Source organism: Macrotis lagotis, chromosome 3 (genome assembly GCF_037893015.1).
Source record: "Macrotis lagotis isolate mMagLag1 chromosome 3, bilby.v1.9.chrom.fasta, whole genome shotgun sequence".
In the NCBI taxonomy this organism is placed as follows: domain Eukaryota; kingdom Metazoa; phylum Chordata; class Mammalia; order Peramelemorphia; family Peramelidae; genus Macrotis; species Macrotis lagotis.
The window spans coordinates 281,842,451-281,860,078 of NC_133660.1; the positions used below are offsets into that span (position 1 = coordinate 281,842,451).

General features: G+C 40.9%; 1 protein-coding gene across 2 annotated transcripts in view; it reads right to left on the reverse strand.

Annotated features, from left to right (window-relative positions):
• Positions 1-17,628, reverse strand: part of KDM2A (lysine demethylase 2A) — an 81,529-nt gene that overhangs the window by 23,985 nt on the left and 39,916 nt on the right. For both annotated transcript variants that reach the window (XM_074230956.1, XM_074230957.1), the window contains 8 exons: positions 16,390-16,528; positions 14,380-14,458; positions 14,069-14,115; positions 11,234-11,412; positions 7,270-7,376; positions 6,220-6,313; positions 4,785-4,938; positions 2,849-2,964 (listed from right to left, as the gene is read on the reverse strand). In XM_074230956.1, coding sequence (XP_074087057.1) covers positions 2,849-2,964; positions 4,785-4,938; positions 6,220-6,313; positions 7,270-7,376; positions 11,234-11,412; positions 14,069-14,115; positions 14,380-14,458; positions 16,390-16,528 — 915 coding nt within the window. The remainder of the gene's footprint in view (positions 1-2,848; positions 2,965-4,784; positions 4,939-6,219; positions 6,314-7,269; positions 7,377-11,233; positions 11,413-14,068; positions 14,116-14,379; positions 14,459-16,389; positions 16,529-17,628) is intronic.

Consider the following 17,628-nt stretch of genomic DNA (forward strand, 5'->3'; position numbering starts at 1 on the left):
AAAAATGAAAGGTTTGGACGAGATGGACTAACTACTTTGAGCTAAATTCTAGGTTCCCATGGAAGACTCTACATAGAAGTCTGCTGCTTGGAAAGGCAAGTCAGAACTAGTAAGGAAAACTGGCAGTCAATGCCTAACTTAAATGAAGAATTAAAAAGAGAAATCTTGGGGCAGCCAGGTGGTGTGATGGATAGAGCACTGGTCCTGGAGTCAGGAGTACCTGAGTTCAAATCTGGCCTAAGACAATAATTACCTAGCTGTGTGGCCTTAAGCAAGTCATTTTACCCCATTGCCTTGGGGAAAAAACCCTAAAAAAAACAACAGAGAAATCTTTGTACATGAAACATTTTCTAGATTTGGGTTTTAGGGGTAAATCTGTCAGACAAAGACGGATGTGACATCCAATTCAGAAAAATGATTCTAGGACCCGTTTCCTTAACAGAAGAGGACCCCTTCCCCACCACCCTACCCCCCATATCCCCGGATCAGGCTTGCTCTTTGAGAAGTGGCAGGGATCTGCTTAGATAATGTGAAAGCCCAGAGTCTGATCCATAGGACCCTACACACAGTAGGCACTTTAATAAACGGTGATTGAACTCTGAAGCCCAACAGAGCTAATAGTGCAGGGCCAACTTATCAGGCCAGATGTGAATTGCTGCCTGTATGTGCCGAGATCCACCATCAATTTCTTCCCACCACTCCCAAGAAGACTGCCCTGGTCTAGCTGAACAACCCAAGTGTTCTCCAGAACGGCCAGCCAGTGCACACCACTTTGTGAAGGGAAGTCACAAGCTGGGTCAGGTAGCTGAACCTGTACCCCCAGAGTCTGCTTCCTGCTGTCCTATGCAACCAGATACTGGAAAACTGTCTTGAATCTAGACTCCCTAACAAATTTACAAACCTCCTTCTGGGCTGAATAGAGGACTCTGTAAGCACAGGCAAAAGCAAAGAAACATGTGACCTTTTCCAGGCGGTCAAGGTGATCCCAGACAAAAAGGGGATCAGTCCAGGACTGTGGAGCCAGCAGGAGAGCCAGGCTATAAATGTGCTTTATTGCTCTGAGGCTAAGAAAGTCTAACAGAGCCTCCCCAGAACTTAGCCCTTCACTGTTAGCTCTGGTCAAAGGGACAAAAATGAACAGCAATCAAGGAAGGGAGGTTTGTCTTTCTCTAGTGGTTAAAGTGACCATTTCCAAAATCCATTAATTTTTGGACAAGATATGAACATTCAACATTCAAGTTTTTAACTTGGTGCTCACGAGAATGAATTGTGATTGACCTGCTCCATCATGATGTTTCCCCAATATTATCAAGTACCAGAAGAAGGGCCCCGACAAAAGTCTGACAAAACTGTATGGAAATTGATGATCTATTAATGAAGACTCTACTGTTCTTCGCTGAGGGACCCCCAAGGACTGGAGTCCCAATTTCAGGGAAATGAGAGGACAAGTCATGCCTATCTGAGTTCCTCAAGCAGCTGCCTACCAAACAAGAGTCTAGGCCAGAACAGGATGAGAGTTTGTCCTTTTCAAATATCTTGTCTGGAGAGTGAGCTGCTTTCTCATAAGCTTTACAAAGAAGAGTCAAGTCCATGTGAGCCATTCTGAAGTGCCTCCTAAGGACAAGTCCTGATACTTAGCACAGTGGAGTGAAAGACAAAAGCCCAAAGGGAATAGAACTCATGGAGCTGACAGGAGCAGGAGCCCATTGTGCCCATTCCTGGTCCACAAAGAATGATGGGCTGCCACCCAGGGAAGTTTGTGATAGAGTCGGCATGCTGGACTAGAAGAAGTCTAATGTGGGAGGGTGTCAGATTCTAGGCATGGACCAAAGTTCATCAATCTGTCCAGTCAATATACTTGAAAATGTTCAAGACTCCAAAGAAACTCCTTTAGATAGTGTATGGGGAAAAAAAAAGCACCTTTCTTCTCAACAGTAACACTAGAGAGATGTTTAAACACCTCCTCACAGTCAGCCAATGATCACTTCAACAAGCTACAAATAAGTGATTGGAATCTTGATAGAGAGGAAACAGAGAGAAGAACCCAGTTGTCCTAAGTCTAACCTCTCATGTTAAAGAAGAAACTGAGGCCTGGAGAAAGAAAGGGAATTAGTGACTATGTTTTTCCTAAGAAATAAACCATACATTTTCTATTGAAAATCACTGTCCTCTACTGTTTCACTAACCTATTATTTTTATTTTTTGTAATTCTTTCAGCATGACTTAACTGGATTACTGCTACTTAGCTTAAAGAACATTTGTGACTTTCATTTTGTGAATGAAAAAATTTCTGAATCCTACAAGGGAGAGGATGCTCCTCAGCAATGTTGGTGCTTCAATAACAATAATTTATTTTCCATATAACTCTAGGCCTGTCTATTCATTTTTAGCATTCTGTTTATTTAGGATTCTGTCTTAATGTCAGCACAAATTTGTCAGTGAATGAGACATACTAAGATACTGGCTTAAGAGACACAAATGACAAAATAGTTCAGGAAAATAATAGTCACAAATTCAAGGATGTAAACCTCAAGTTCAAATCCTGCTAGGTTAAACTATTAAAACAAGATAACTTTTTTACAAATTCAAATATTGTTTACTAGCAGATTATATAAAAATGAATGATTCGGAGGATAAAGATGACCTCAGAAAAGAAAATGGCCTAAGAGTGGCCCCCAAAGACTCTGAGCTGTTCACTGTTAGCAAAGGATGAGACATTTAGCTAAAGGGTTTCACTTCTTTGCTTTTTTCTTGAGGCTAAGATGAAAACTAATGTTCACACTTTGTCTCAGAATAAACTAAAGACCTGGGAGGAAAAGATTCTCAAATCTTAGTTACTGCTACTTACTCGTGTCCGATCTTCAATGTTGTAGATTTTGAGCTGCATGGGGATGTTAAAACTGTGCAGAAAGTTGCCCCCAAACACTAAGGTGTCTGTGGGGGTGTATACTGCATGAATCCAGCCTAAAGAGGGAGGAAAACCAACAAGTCAAGTCAGAAAAGGATTCTCTTGCAGAAGTGATAACCCCCCCCCCCCCATCCTAGCCTGCTCCTCTTCAATGAGATCATCCATCCCTTCTCCTGGCTGAGCCCAAGCCTCCAACCCTCCCCAACCATCTTGTTCAGGAGAGCCAATGCCATTGACGTGTCTTGCAAACGCGGCCCAAACTCTGCCAATACCCTACTTCAGGATTTAGTACCATCTACCTAGAAACCTTCAACAGCTCCTTCCAAGTTTTCCACCCTTACCCTTCTTTCCTTCCCTCCCTCCCAAATGACTGGCAATACTCTTCCTGAATTATCTTTCTGTATAGAAAGACCTGAACAAGTCACTCCTCTGCTCAAAAGGCTTCACAGGGTCCCTAAGACCTATACTGAATCTGGTTCAGATTCTACTGACTGGCATCTAAAGGGCCTCACAGAGTGAAGACCATCACACAAACCACAAACCAGCCAGATCAGAATGCTACCTACTCTACCTACACAATGATAGACACAAAGACATACAGACCTCTTGGAAACTTTCAGGCCCTTCCCTAACCCCCATTATTACTCATCCTTTCAAGCCCAATTAAACTACTGATTCCTCTAGAAGGTCTTCAGAGTCCTGGTTTGTACTAAGTTCCTGCTTCAAACTCAATAGCAATTTGTTTTGAAACTTTCCAACACACTTATCAAACAATTTTGTGTATGAAAGAATGCAAAAATATTTATGAAGCATTTACTACGTGTAGAGCACTGACTTTGTTAAATGGTGGGCACCTCCTACTATAATCCTTGAAAGCAAGGTCTTAAACCTTGGTTCTATAGAGGTAGAAAATAAAAACGATGGGCACTTCCACACCCCTTGGCCCAGGTCTCATGACTGGCACCCTACCCTGAGGAGATCACTGGCAGGAAAGACAAGACAAAGCTGAGCCAAAATATTCCTAACAGCTAAACAACTGGAAGCAAATTGGATGCTCTTAAAATAGGGAATGTTAAGTGTATTTAATGACATATAATTGTGCTGTACAAAATTATGTTGGACATGGCTTCAGAGAAACCCAGAAAACGTGTATGAATCAATATAGACTAAAATGAGAACAATTTGTACAATAACTGCATCATAAAGACAAGTAATTCTGAAAGTGACCAACCAGGATTTCAGAGGATTCATGATGAGATGGACTCTGCTCCTGATGTCTCCATCAATAGAGCCAGTATGTAAACAAGACTTAGACTTTTGGGGTATAGCTAAGAAAGGTGGAATTTGTTTTGCTTGACAATATTACATTTATTGCAGTGTTTTTTTTGTTTTTCTTTTTTTCTTTCTTTTTCAAAGGAAAAGAGGAGTAGAGGGAGAGGTGAAGTTTTTTTTTAAGAAAAAATATTAAAATGAGAACCACTTAAAAATTCATCTTGATATATTAATTGTACCATATACTACGGTACCATAGGAAACAACGAATACGATGAATTAAAAGAAATACAGGAAAATTTAAAAGAAGGGATGCTGAATCCAATTATCATTAGATAAATGACACCTGAGAAAGAATTCATTTTGTATGTATCATAAATGAGATCAAGAAGGCTCAGGAAAACAGCAACGATGCAGTTAGCATATCCTTAGGGATGGGATAGATGAAAATTAAATAATGGAGGTTATGGGAAAATGATGAATGTAGTGTAAATGAAGATCACTCCATTTCCCTGTGCCTCAGTACTACTTCACTGGTCACTCCATGAGTTCCACACTCTGGGTTCAGGGGAAGATGGGGGGCAGCTCTCATCACCTTGCTTACCAGAGGGGATGACAAAGGTATATCCCTGCTTGAGCTCAATGCGCTGACATTCTGAGACACGGTCACCCAGGAAGATGTCTCCCTGCTTCCCTGACAGCAGCCAGTTCTCATACAATTCCAGGTTTTGGGGTGTAGGTGGTATGAGCCAGAAGACCTGGGAGGTAAAAACTTCAGTCTGTTAAGAGTCATTGATAGGACCCTCAATAAACTAACTCCTTAGATAAGGTAATGATAGTCTGGCCTCTAACCCAAGACACCTCTTTCCTGCCAGACTCATACATGGCATCCTTGAGTTCACCTCGAGCAGAAACTGATCTCCAAGGCGATTTATGCAAATTCTCTCATGCTACAGATGGGTAAACTGAGCCCACCAGCCCAACATCAGTGTGCTGTGTCATAGGAAGATGCTAGGCCTGAGGATGGTGATTAACAACTTTGAATAATGGACAAAAGAGCAGAAGATTGGGTCAAATTTCAGATGGGTGTTTCTGCAGTCCAGAAGTGATTGTGAGTCTAAATGTAATGCATTTATCAATTGCATTCAGCCTACAGTAATAGTAATAATTATAATAATTTCTTAGGGCAGGAACTCTTATTTATCTTTCTGCCCTGGTGCTTAACACATGATTGTGCTGGAGAACTTAGTGTGTGAGGAAGACGGGGAGGGGAGAGGGGAGGGGAGGGGAGTGGAGTGAAGGGGAGTGGAGTGGAGTGGAGTGGAGTGGAGGGGAGGGGAAGGGAGGGGAAGGGAGGGGAGGGGAGGGGAAGGGAGGGGAAGGGAGGGGAGGGGAGGGGAGGGGAAGGGAGGGGAGGGGAGTGGGGGGAGGGGAAGGGAGGAGAGGGGAGAGGAGAGGAGAGGGGAGGGAGAAGACTAAGGGGCTTGCTCAGAATGTCCAGAGGCAGAACTTGAATCTAGGTCTTCCCTTATTCACTTTGCCACCTAGACTCTCCTAGCACAAAAGAGATGTTCAATATTTGCTGAAAACAGGGCAATAGACTCCTCCTTCATTCTCCTGCCCTGTCCTCCTCCTTCATTCTCCTACCCTCTCCTACTTCATCATGTCTCTACCCTGAATGGTTTGGAAACTTCCTTGCAGATGTTACTGAGGAATCTCTCAGTATAAGAAAAACCTCCCCCCTCATTCAATAGTCTTTGCCCTTCCATTTTCTTGGATTTGGGGTAGAGAAACTAAATTATTAAAATTGGAGCTCAAGAATCCCTGCACTGTGGGTGGCTCTGTGTGTGAGGTTGCCTGGGGAATTCCACTCCGCACCAAATTCTGGCCAAAGCCCAAATGTCAGCACCCTCTCTACCTATAGAGTTATGCTGGGCATTTATTTTCTAGATTCACCCAAAGATGACCCATATTTGCCAAGCACAAAATCCTCAACCTTCAATCCCATCACAAAGCTTTCTCCATAGATGGCACTGTACCTTTCCCCCCTGGTGGATGTGGTACCACACAGAGGTGCCACCGAAGTCCACGTGAAAGTCTGTGTAGCAGCCCCGGACACTCATGAGACAGTACCTTGGCCCCAAAGAAGGAGGAGACACATCAGAACAATGAAAGATGTTAACAGCTCATAAAGTCAATATATCATTAAACTTCACCAAGTACAATCTCAATAATGAATGTAGGTCTCCAGCTGATAAAGGACATTAAAATCTAATTTTCCAAAGGGAATTTTCAATTTCCAATGGGAAGTTTCAATTCAACAAGCAGATAAGAAAAACCCAAGCATCAGGAAAACTGCTCTGAGTCAGAAACTTAAAACCTAAAGATATAAATGATAGAGGAAAAGGAGACTACTAAGCTTGGACATGGATTAGTGTATGACAAGGGGGAAGATAGACCTGGAAAATATTGAGGAAAACCTATGATCTTTCTTGTGGGAATTTCTACTGGAAAAAGTTTTAACAGAATTATTAAACATATAGGACTCAAGAACAAAAGGAGTTTTGATGGGAAGGAATAAGGAAGTCCTTACAGCAGTTGTCTCTGGGTGTACCTGCTGTCCCTTCCTCTCCCCCAATTACTTTGTATTTATTTTGCATCCACATTCACCCACACCCACAATCTCTCTCAACTTCTTGATTGGGGATGTGATATTTCTGTTTGTCTTTCCAAAGTCCAGCATACAGCTGATGCTTCATAAATGCTTGTTATTTACTGATTCCCTTTCCTCAGTTTAGCTGTCACCCACTGACCAGGAGTCACCTTAACTGGAAAAGCTCATGGGCATCCTCTTCTTTATGTCTATCCCTTTCACTTCAGGGTCTCATGCTTGATTGGGAACAAAGTGGAGTTTGTATATGACTCAACTGCTTAGATCGAGGTCTTTCCTATCTACATCATTGCTGATGAGACTTTTCTTGGTATTTTCAATCATCCTTTCCCCCAGGGATGGCATTCTCCAGCGCTACACTTGGGGCTTCCTCCACACCCCTGTCAATGCAGCCTGGGGGGAAATGGCCTGAACTTACTTCTGCACCTTGGGGTACTGCATCTCCAGGATGGCATTGGTAGACTCAGTCTGGCTTTCTTTCAAGTGTCTTGGCCACATGTTATCTACCCAATCGATAAAGTCCACCTAGAAGGAAGCAAAGACAGGTTAATGTTCACACTGACTTTCAACATTCCTTCCTAACAATGTCAGTTGGAGGCAGTGGCTGAGAAAGATTTAGGGACTTGCCTTGGCCCCAAACTAGTGAAGGCCAGATCTGGCGTTGAGGCCAAAGGAAACAAGGTCTCTCTCAATCCACTAAGATACCCAGGGTCCAAAAACTCATCAGTAACCACAACTAAGTAAAAAGTAAAGTGGTACCCTGTTTTGATTGAGGTCAATCAGCAAGAACCAAAGGGCTAATTATTAAATGATAATAAAGACAAATCCTTCCATCAATGTGATCACAAAAAAACAAGGATCAAAAAAACCCAAAACGTTCTATGAAAGACATGAATACTTTTTAGGCCACTCTTTTATTCTATTTTACCCTGATACCCTTTTGCTTTGAAAACACAAGAAATAGCTCTCTGAAATGTGTGCTTGGCACAGCTGCGGAGGGAGCTAAGGTCTCCGCTGAGGTAAAATGCACAGGAAAGTCTAATAGTCAAGGTCCTGGAAAATCATTCAGACAAAGCCAAAGGGAAAATTCAGAACACAGAGTGGACAGCTGAAGTTTAACAGTATAAATTCACCACAAGATAAAAAAGATCCCAGTTCCATTTCTGCCATAAGCTCTGTGTGTGTGTGTGTGTGTGTGTGTGTGTGTGTGTGGGGTGTCATCACCTGTACTAATGAGAGAAGAACCTGGTGTAATGGTGAGTAAGCTAGCCTCAGAGTCAGGCAGAGAAATAGCTAGGGTCAAGGCCTGCCTATGACACACACTGGCTGGGGGGCCCTGACCAGGCCACTTAACTGATTGGTATCCTAGGCAACTGTAAGACTAGACACTGCCAGGTAGTTTATGATAGACCCAGTTCAGTCCAGAGGGATACTGATAATATCAAACAAGATAACAACTGTGAAAATTGTTTTGAAAAGCATAAAGCTAAAACCTTACTCAAGTTTCATAGGTAACACTAGGTGATGATCAACTATGGACTTGTTTGTTTCAGCAATACAATAATCAAAGACAATTCTAAAAGGACTTGTGATGGAAAAAACCATCCACATCAGAGAAAGAATTGTGGAGTTTAAATGCATACCAAAGCTTACTATCTTCAATTTTCAAAAATTGTCTTAGGTATTGTGTTTTTTTTTAATCTCTAACGTTTTTATTCCCCATTGTGATTTTATTTGTCTTTCACAACATGATTAATATGGATCTTTGTTTAGCATGGTTATACATGTATAGCCCTAGACTGTTTTCTGTCAAAGGGAGGGGAAAGGGAAGTGAGAAAAATATGCCAAAAATAAATGATTGTTGAAAATTATTGCTGCATGTAGCTGAAAAAATAAATACAATATTAAAAAAAGGATATTTGCTGTATTAGAATATACTTTTATTGCAAGTTTTCATATGCAATCAGATTTCTATTGTGGGACACATATCCTCTAGACATCCAATATCAAGTTGCTAAGTTGGGATAGCACAGGCTGAATCTTCCACACAAGGCTGGCCAGCCCCTAGGATTTGTCCAATTATGAAGTACACTAGACTGACCAGGGGTGCATTAAATGGTTTCCCAATCTTGTGCTGCCCAGAATGCCAGTATGAGAGACAATGTCATGGCAAGTCCTGGCTGTGTGATCCATTTATGCTGCCAGGTATCATCTCTGTGAAGCCCTCTTGAGGGGATCACCCTAAAGACAGACCCCAGATTGAAAGCCCCCATGCAAAAGACCCCACCAGGATTACACACTTAAGGTCATGAAGAACGGGAGACTGAACTCTGAAAAAAGGAAAGTCTAAAAACCATAGACCAATGAGTCTGACTTGAATTCTTTTTTCTATTGTTGTTCCTTCTTCATTTTTTTTAGGTCTTTCTTCATTTTTTAAATTATATAAATATCTTATTTGCTTTCCAAATTACATACATGGTAATTTCTACCAATCTTTTTTTTTCAAGGTTTTGAGTTTTACAATTTTTTCTTCCTCCTTCCCCCTTCCTAACAGAAGGCAATCTGATATAGTCTTTACCTTTGCATCCATGATATATGTATATATAGATCAAAACTGAATGTGTTGTTTAGAGAAAAAACATCCAAAAGGAGAAAGAAAACAGAGAAAGCAAAATTATATTGAAGATAATAAGCTTTGGTCTTTGTTTAAACTCCACAGTTCCTTCTCTGAATATAGATGGTATTCTCCATCACAGATTCCCTAAAATCATCCCTGATTATTTCAATGATGGGGTGAGCATCGGACTTAAATTCTTGAAAAACTCTAGCCCCTATCATTAAAGAGGAAGGTAGTGATCACCTAGAAAAGGAGGCACAATAATGTCAAAGAGTTAGCATGGTTGATCAAGTATTAGCCTCTCAAACCTGCTTTCCTATTTGAAAAGGGTCACAGAGTGAATGCTTTAGACTGAGTTTACTCAGATTGATTTTAAAAGTTATCTGTACTTCTTTAGTGAGAAAGAGGTGGACGAGGTGATGGTGCAACTGGATGGATCGTCAGGTCCAAGGAGTTTGGTGTAAACATGGCAGGAGTTTCCAAGGACTCATCTAGTCCTGGGCTATGCCACTCTTCTGTCAATGACTTGGATAAAAGCAGAAAGAGCATGATTACCAAGTCTGCACATTTGGGAGGGACAGTTAGGCCAGTGGATGGCAGAGGGAGGACACAAGATGGTTCTAATTGGTTAGAACATTGGGCCAAATTCACAGGGAAGACATTCAGTAGGGATAAAAAGATTTAAAAATCTTAGATTTACATTTAGATTAAAAAAAAAAAACCAGAACCAAACCAATCTTTACAAGACAGCAGATAATCTGGGGGGAGAGGAAGGGTTGTTTGAATGAACTAAAAGATCAATGGGTAAACCATGAGAAGTGATAGAGGAAAACTGCATGAAGAGAGAGGCAAAGATTCCAGGAGGAAGGGGTGGGTGACACAAGAGAGGGGTTAATATACCCTTGTCTATATCTTGGTCTCAATAGGTCTGGGTGCTACATGCTCTCAAAGATCATTGATAAGCTGAAGAACTTATAGGCAACTAACACTGAAGAGTCTTGGGTCCCTACCATGACAGGATCAGTGAAAGGTGCATATAGTCATTCATCTAGAAGAAGAGAAGGCTCAGGGGAATGTGTCTTCAAGTATTGTTATTTTACATGATAAAAGAGATGAATAATCTGACGCCAAGATTAGAGAATATTTAATTCTAATATTGGAAATCAGATTTAAAAGTAACAAAGTTTCCAAATTGTATGCCTCCAAGGTGGAGTTTATCTCAACTAAGTTTTAGTTCACGGTCTACAAAATAAAAAAAGAAATTCTGGGTCCAAAAGTTATTAAACATAGACAAAACAGAATCTGCTCTCTTCTAAGAAACAGCTCTTTCCTTTATCTTTCTGGGAGCTGTCAGTTACTAGGCTGCCAAAGTCATGGTTAAACTAAACATCTCTTGTCTGGGTAGCCTTCTTCATTTTCTCACTACATTCTTTTTAAGTAACTGATCTTAACCTGGAGCTAAAGAAGTCTTCTAGCATTACTAACACACCTTGTTCTTTTTTTTTCCTTAAACTTCCTCAACAGCTCAAACTCAAGGGTGATACTCTTCTATCTCTGAGGCCTGATGTCTCAGGGTAGATGGTTGTCCTTGTCTTGAGTAAAGGGCTAAGCTTCCAAAGCTTCATTCTTAGAGCATTAATGTTTCATGGGTAAAGTTTTCTGTCTTTTTCAGCACATTTATGAAAAAGCTATAAATTTTGCAAAAAACGAACTACCTTACTAGTGTCACTAGTTGGAAGAGAGAGTTAGGTTAAAAAAAAATTACCGTGGTAGGTCTCTGCACCATGTTCTCCAATCTGGTGTGGCTGAATTCCAGGCTGATGACATTATAGAGTTTCTCACGCTCTTCCTCTGGAGTCTCATAGTATCGGGTCCACTGGGCCATGGTCATTTCAATGCCTTTCTGAGTGTTCACATCCATGACATCCACCATTCGACGGCTCCCTGTCATAAAAGGCTTATTTTTGGTGTGTGTGCACTGAGGAACCAGTAAAATCAGCCAAATGATAATAGACCACATCTTCTTTCTAATCTACTAAAAGTTACTTGAATAGTTTTAGTCAACTCCTTTAAGTGCCACCAAAGAGAGGGAGAGGCATGATGAAGTTATTAGCAAGTACTCTAATGTCCTTTAACTGCTGATCAGGTGAGGGTTCGAGAGACTTTCATCAGGAGAATAAACATGAGAAATCAGCCCACTTTTCCCAGCTGATTGGGGTGCTGTTCCTCCTTAAATTTATAATCACTTTTCCAATTGAATCAATGGAAGTTGGTTTGTAATGTAGAATTAATTCAAATATTTGTTAGATTCTCATTATATGCAAGTATCACTTTTCTCTTGGATAAAATGGCAGTAACAGCAGTTCCTAAATTAGTGATGTTGTGTAAGGATTCAATGAGATGTCTATAATGCACTTGTCAAATCTAAACTATTTACTATTTCTAGATGGGAAGTATAATGACCCTTGAAGACACAGCGATGAATTAGGCAAGGTGAGTATGAACTTATCATCTAGGAGAGGATATAAAGAAAATTGTTAACTGCCATAGGAATGATATAAAGAAAGTTCTCAGGAAAAGAGGGAGAGTAAGAAAGCAAAACTGAATAAGCTTGAGGAGAGAAAGAGACAGAGACAGAAAATAGGGGCAGAGAGGCTACTTCTGCCTCTAGAAGTCAGGAGAGATTTCATAGCAAAAATAGCCCTGAGTGGATGCCATGGACAGAATCCTGGTGAGAACCCATGCTCACAGAAAAAGGGAAAGCTTGGAAGGAGACAATGATTAGAAAGCAAAAAAGCAAGATAATAAGCCAAAGTGAAACTGAAGAGTCTGAGGCCTGACAGTACTGTGTCCAATGAGGTAGAAAGTTCCAAGTGGATTAGGCCTGAACCCTCAAGCTAGCCCAGTACAGGCATTGGAGTTGACAACATTTATAAACTAAATGCCCCTTAAGAACTTGTAACAGAGATGGAAGACAGACAATATCCAAGGGGACCAGACAATGTGACTACAATATGGTTGTTGGGAGCAGACTACAAGTATAAATAAAATATAAATTATTATGTATTAAAAACTTCAATCATCTTCTATGTTAAAGGAAAAAGTGGAATTTCCTCTATATTAGCAAAAATGAGTACTAAAAATCTGGAAAGACTGATTACATGTCAATTAAATCTGCAATTAGATCCTTGAACACTGGGCTGGGAGGTAGGCATCACTCCCTGCTTTCTAGGGAAAGACTAAGTAGTCTTTGGATGCTGCTCGTGGTAAGAACAGATACAAGTATGACCCCAATTCCATTTTGCACAGAGCACTTTGACCATCATTCACAGTCTTGGCATTCTTACAGCTAATACTCAAAAACTGTGAGTCAGTCATCTGTTGAATTTCTCACTAGCAGTTATGTGACCTCTACTATTGCTCCAATGAGCATCATCTATGGAAAAGCCCCACCTCCACCACAGGCCATGATGTTGAGGTATCTATTTTATAGAGTTTGTAAGGAGATGCTCCTTGCAAGCAAGGTCTTTGAGGGGCTGGGCAAGGGGAAAAGGAAAAGCCAAAGTAGATGAAAACTAATGGATTCAGGAAACTTGAGAGAGCACCGGTGGGGATTCCCAACAGGTCAAGAAAGGGATAAACAGAAACTGCTTTTAGCTTTAACTCTTTCTGAAAAGATTTCTTGGGGGGCGGGGGGGGGGGGCACTAGCCTATTTTTCAGCCTTAGTGAGTAGAATTAGATTTTCAAAACTTCTGGGATCTTAAACACAAAGCAGGCCTTTAAGTGTTTAGTGAATCAATTATCAACCTTGGAAGACCAGACCAGGACAGATTTGGCATGATTTTTAAAAAAACAATTAAAATAAATCTTTTGAAATCTGCTAATCTGTTCTTAGGGTTTGCCTTTTTCATAAAAGAATTAAATAACAAACTGATGAAGTTCTTCCTGAAGAAGATCCAACTGTGGATGACTTATTTGGGCTACCAAGACTCACTCAATTGAGCCAACATCCCTCATAGCTCCAAGTGCCCAAGATATGGAGGCAAAACCAATCCAGTCTCTGCTTCTATTCTTTTGTGGAAAATACTGTGTTTACAGATAAGTAAATACAAGTGTGAAGTAATATGACTGAGGCTGGGACTTTGAAAAGCAAGTCTTCATTTGGAATCAGCCCATGAGCTAAGTTTAGAAGGAAAAGGGAGAGGTAAGAAGGGAAGAAAGTGAGAGCTTGGACTAAGGCCTCAGGAGATTAGTTTCCATTTTAAAAGAAACATATAAAGCTCTAATTTGGTTAGGAATAATTCCTTAGTTAAAATCCAACGTCTGAAATAGTTATTCCCCTTCTCTAATAAGTTGTTCTGGAAGATGATGGGAGTGATAGGAACAAAATAGCAGCCAAGAAAAAATGAGTTCAAATGCCCTGCTTGAGTCTGCACCATCCACCAGACAAGATGCTAGTAGGTGTCCATCCTTGGGAACAAATTCTATTTTCTGCTTGTCTGAACTATTACTGTTAAGCTTTTCCAAGTGTCCACCCCAGACTCATGCCCAGTACCAAGACCCTCCCTCAGGGACCAGGAAGCCCCAACAGTGACTTACCCACACACATTTTCACATCATTCACAGTGAAATCTGGGTCTGGCATCCTAGGAAATAAACACCAGAGTAAGGGTAAAAGGAGCAGAGAAAGCCTTGAGCCAGTGGAGCTCCAGGATCTCCCTCCCACAGCAGACACACCCATCTTTAAATGGAAGACTTACAAAGCTCCCCTCTGGTTTCTGATCACCAGCCTTTCTGGATCACATCTTTGATTCTCCATTCAGCAGAGATATTTAGAGAGAATCAGTTGCCCCCAGGAGCACAAGACTGACATTTCTCAATATATTCATCCATTCTGCCAGCCCACTTACTTTATTCCAAGTCCATCAGAATTCTTGAAAATCAGAGGGTCTCTCAAGCCACCCCGCTGGATATACTCTACATTAAAATCTGTCACCAGAGGGAAAAAAGCATTAGAAAGACCCAAATTTTGCCTCGGAATTCAAAACTCAATATTCAACAATCTGTGAAGATTAGGTAAGAAGAGTACAACAGTCCCTAACTGCCTATAATCTACACTGTCCTCAATATCCAAAAAGAAAATACCATTAATTCTGTCCACTATAATAAATCCCCTTATACCCGTTTGCTAAAGAGCAAAGCTAAGTGGCACATGAAGTCTTATGGATGATTTCTGTCAAGAGGATAAAAAAAGGACTTTCACTGCACTATTGAACCACCCCAAGGAAAGAGAGTCCTTTAGGAAAAGCTCCTTCCTTGGCTTTCCTAAGAAAAGCTGGCACCTCCTATCCCTGAGATGCCTCATGGAGGGGACCCACAACTACAGAAAATGCCAAAGGATAGTTCTCAGACTCCTCAAACACTTGTTCAACAGCTACTATGTATGAACCAACTCCTGCACCCCCCCATTTCCTGGCTCTTCTTACCCTTGAGGTTAACCCTTCCACACCATGTCAAAATTCTCAAGTCCTTCAGCAGTTCTTTCATCATCCTGCCTTTTCCCCTATCCATTGGTTCCTTCCTTGCTGTCTCCAAATATACCCAGATCTCCCTCATGCTTACCCTCAACTCCTAGAAAAATGTGTAGAACTTACTGACTTTGCTTTTCCTCTCTCCTCACTTCTCAGTCCCTTTGCAGGCTAGTTCTCAACCATATCACTCAACTGCAACTCTTCTCTCCTAGGTCACCAATGACCTGGGAATGGACAGGTCCAATGGCCTTTGCTCAATCCTTATCCTTGATTTCTCTGTTAACTTTGAAAGTTCTGACTATCTCTTTCTTCATTAGGTTTTCATGTCAAAATCTTGCTTCAAATCTTTCTTCATCCTTCATACAACGGTCAAAGTGATTTTCCTAAAGAGTACATCTGACCAAAAAACCTGGAAAGACTTACATGAATTGATGTAATGTGAAATGTACTGTGTACACTGTAGAGCGATCAGTTATGAATGACTTAGCTTTTCTCAGCAATATTGTGACCCTTCACAACTCTGAAGGATTTATGAAGAATGCTATCCATCCTCAGAGAAAGAGCTGACGGTGTTTAAGTACATATTGAAGCATACATTTTTTTACCTGACTTTTCTTGAGGATTCTTTTTTATTTTTTTGGGGGGGGAGGGGGAGCAATGTTTTATATGACTACACATTTATAACCCTATAGCAAATTACTTGCTTTTTCAATGAGGGGGAGAGAGTGGGGTGGAAGGAAGGGAGAGAATTTGAAACTCAAAGTTTTAAAAATGAATGTTAAAAATTGTTTTACACATAACCAGGGAAAAATAAAATACTGATAAAAAAAAGTAGATCTGACTATGCCACTCTCCTCAATAAACTCAAGGTTTCCCATTTTTTCTCCCAAAACACATATCATGTCTTCTGTTTGCCACTTAAACCTCCTCATAACTTGGTTATAATTTAGAGCTGGCCAGGCCATCATCCGCTTCCAAACTTCTAATCTTTGGGTCCCTTCATTTACTCTAAGATCCAGCTACACTGGCCTAGAAGCTGCTCCTTTAACAACCTTCTATCTCCCACCTCCACACCTCTGTGATGGCTGACCATCCTCCCCTTCATCCTTCAGGGCCCTTCTACACCTTCTACAACTCTCCTATTCTCCCTCCCCATCTACTGTCTCCATCTTGTATGGACTGAATCACTTGAATGTTCTCTCCCCGATGAGAGTGAGCAACTTGAAGACCAGGTTCTTTTTGCCTTTCTCTGTATTCCCCAACACAAGTATATACTCAAAGAAATTTGTGGACTAACTAAAAACCATTGGACTAGGGTTTAGCTAAGATATAAAGTTTATTTAGATGGAGCTTTGATAAAGCAGTGAGTTAAGAGGAAAGCATACTGACCTTTTCCTTCCATAAAGGTGACAAAGCTAGCATTGTATTTGTTGGTATGAAGCTTTTCATCCAAGTCAAAAGTCCTTTTCCCTTCAATTTCATCATCAGAAATACCATCATCTTCATAGCGTCTTCGCATGGTGCCACGCTGTAAGAAAATACAAGACATAGGCACTCATTGGTAAGTGTAATTTTTAGGTTCCCTCACAGAAGATAACAGTATTTTTTTTTTAGGTTTTTGCAAGGCAAATGGGGTTAAGTGGCTTGACCAAGGCCACACAGCTAGGTCATTATCAAGTGTCTGAGGTTGGATTTGAACCCAGGTCCTCCTGACTCCAGGGCTGGTGGCTCTATCTACTATGCCACCTAGCTGCTCCAATAATAATATTTTCTAATAGTGCTAATAGTTCAGTCTTGCTACTAACTGGCAATCATCCATTAATTCACCTCTTCATGTGAACTGCCTATTCTTTCCTCTGAGTTAAAGAAGAGAATCAGAAGCAGAACATATGTGAACTGCCAGAATAACACAACTGTTATCTGGCTGATGCCAACTTTGTGAACTAATAAAGAGGATCACAAAGTTTATAGGAACAGCAATTTTAATACACCAGGTTTCACTACTCTATTGGTGGCAATAGATGAATTTATGAATATTTTCAAACAGTAACACTTAATATAATGATTTCACTACTCATAAAAACCAAAATTCTTTGTCAGCCTTACATTAAAAGCTCCAAGAACTGTGTAATCCTGAGTACAGGCTCAAATATCTTCTAGGCAGTTTAGTGGTTGAAACATAGGCCTAGCCAGCTCTCAACCATTTATTTATTTATTTGTTTGTTTGTTTATTTTGCAAGGCAAATGGGGTTAAGTGGCTTGCCCAAGGCCACACGGCTAGGTAACCATTAAGTGTCTGAGACAGGATTTGAACCCAGGTACTCCTGACTCCAAGGCCGGTGCTTTATCCACTACGCCACCTAGCCACCCTCAACCACTTATTTAAACTTGCAATCTTCAAAGTAGGGTACGGTATATAGGGAAAAAAAATTAGAGGTGAGGAGAGCAGCATAGCTGTTCAACTCACTTAAAGGCTGCCTACTTCTGTGGCTTCCATTTTCCCTCCTATGCCTTGGACCGACTGCACTTGGCCATCGCCTCAAGTGGTTGTCATTCTCTGACTGACCACTCTTAGGCCCTTGTCCTCCTTCATCCAGCCACCCCTACCTGTAGCAGCCAAGGTCCTCC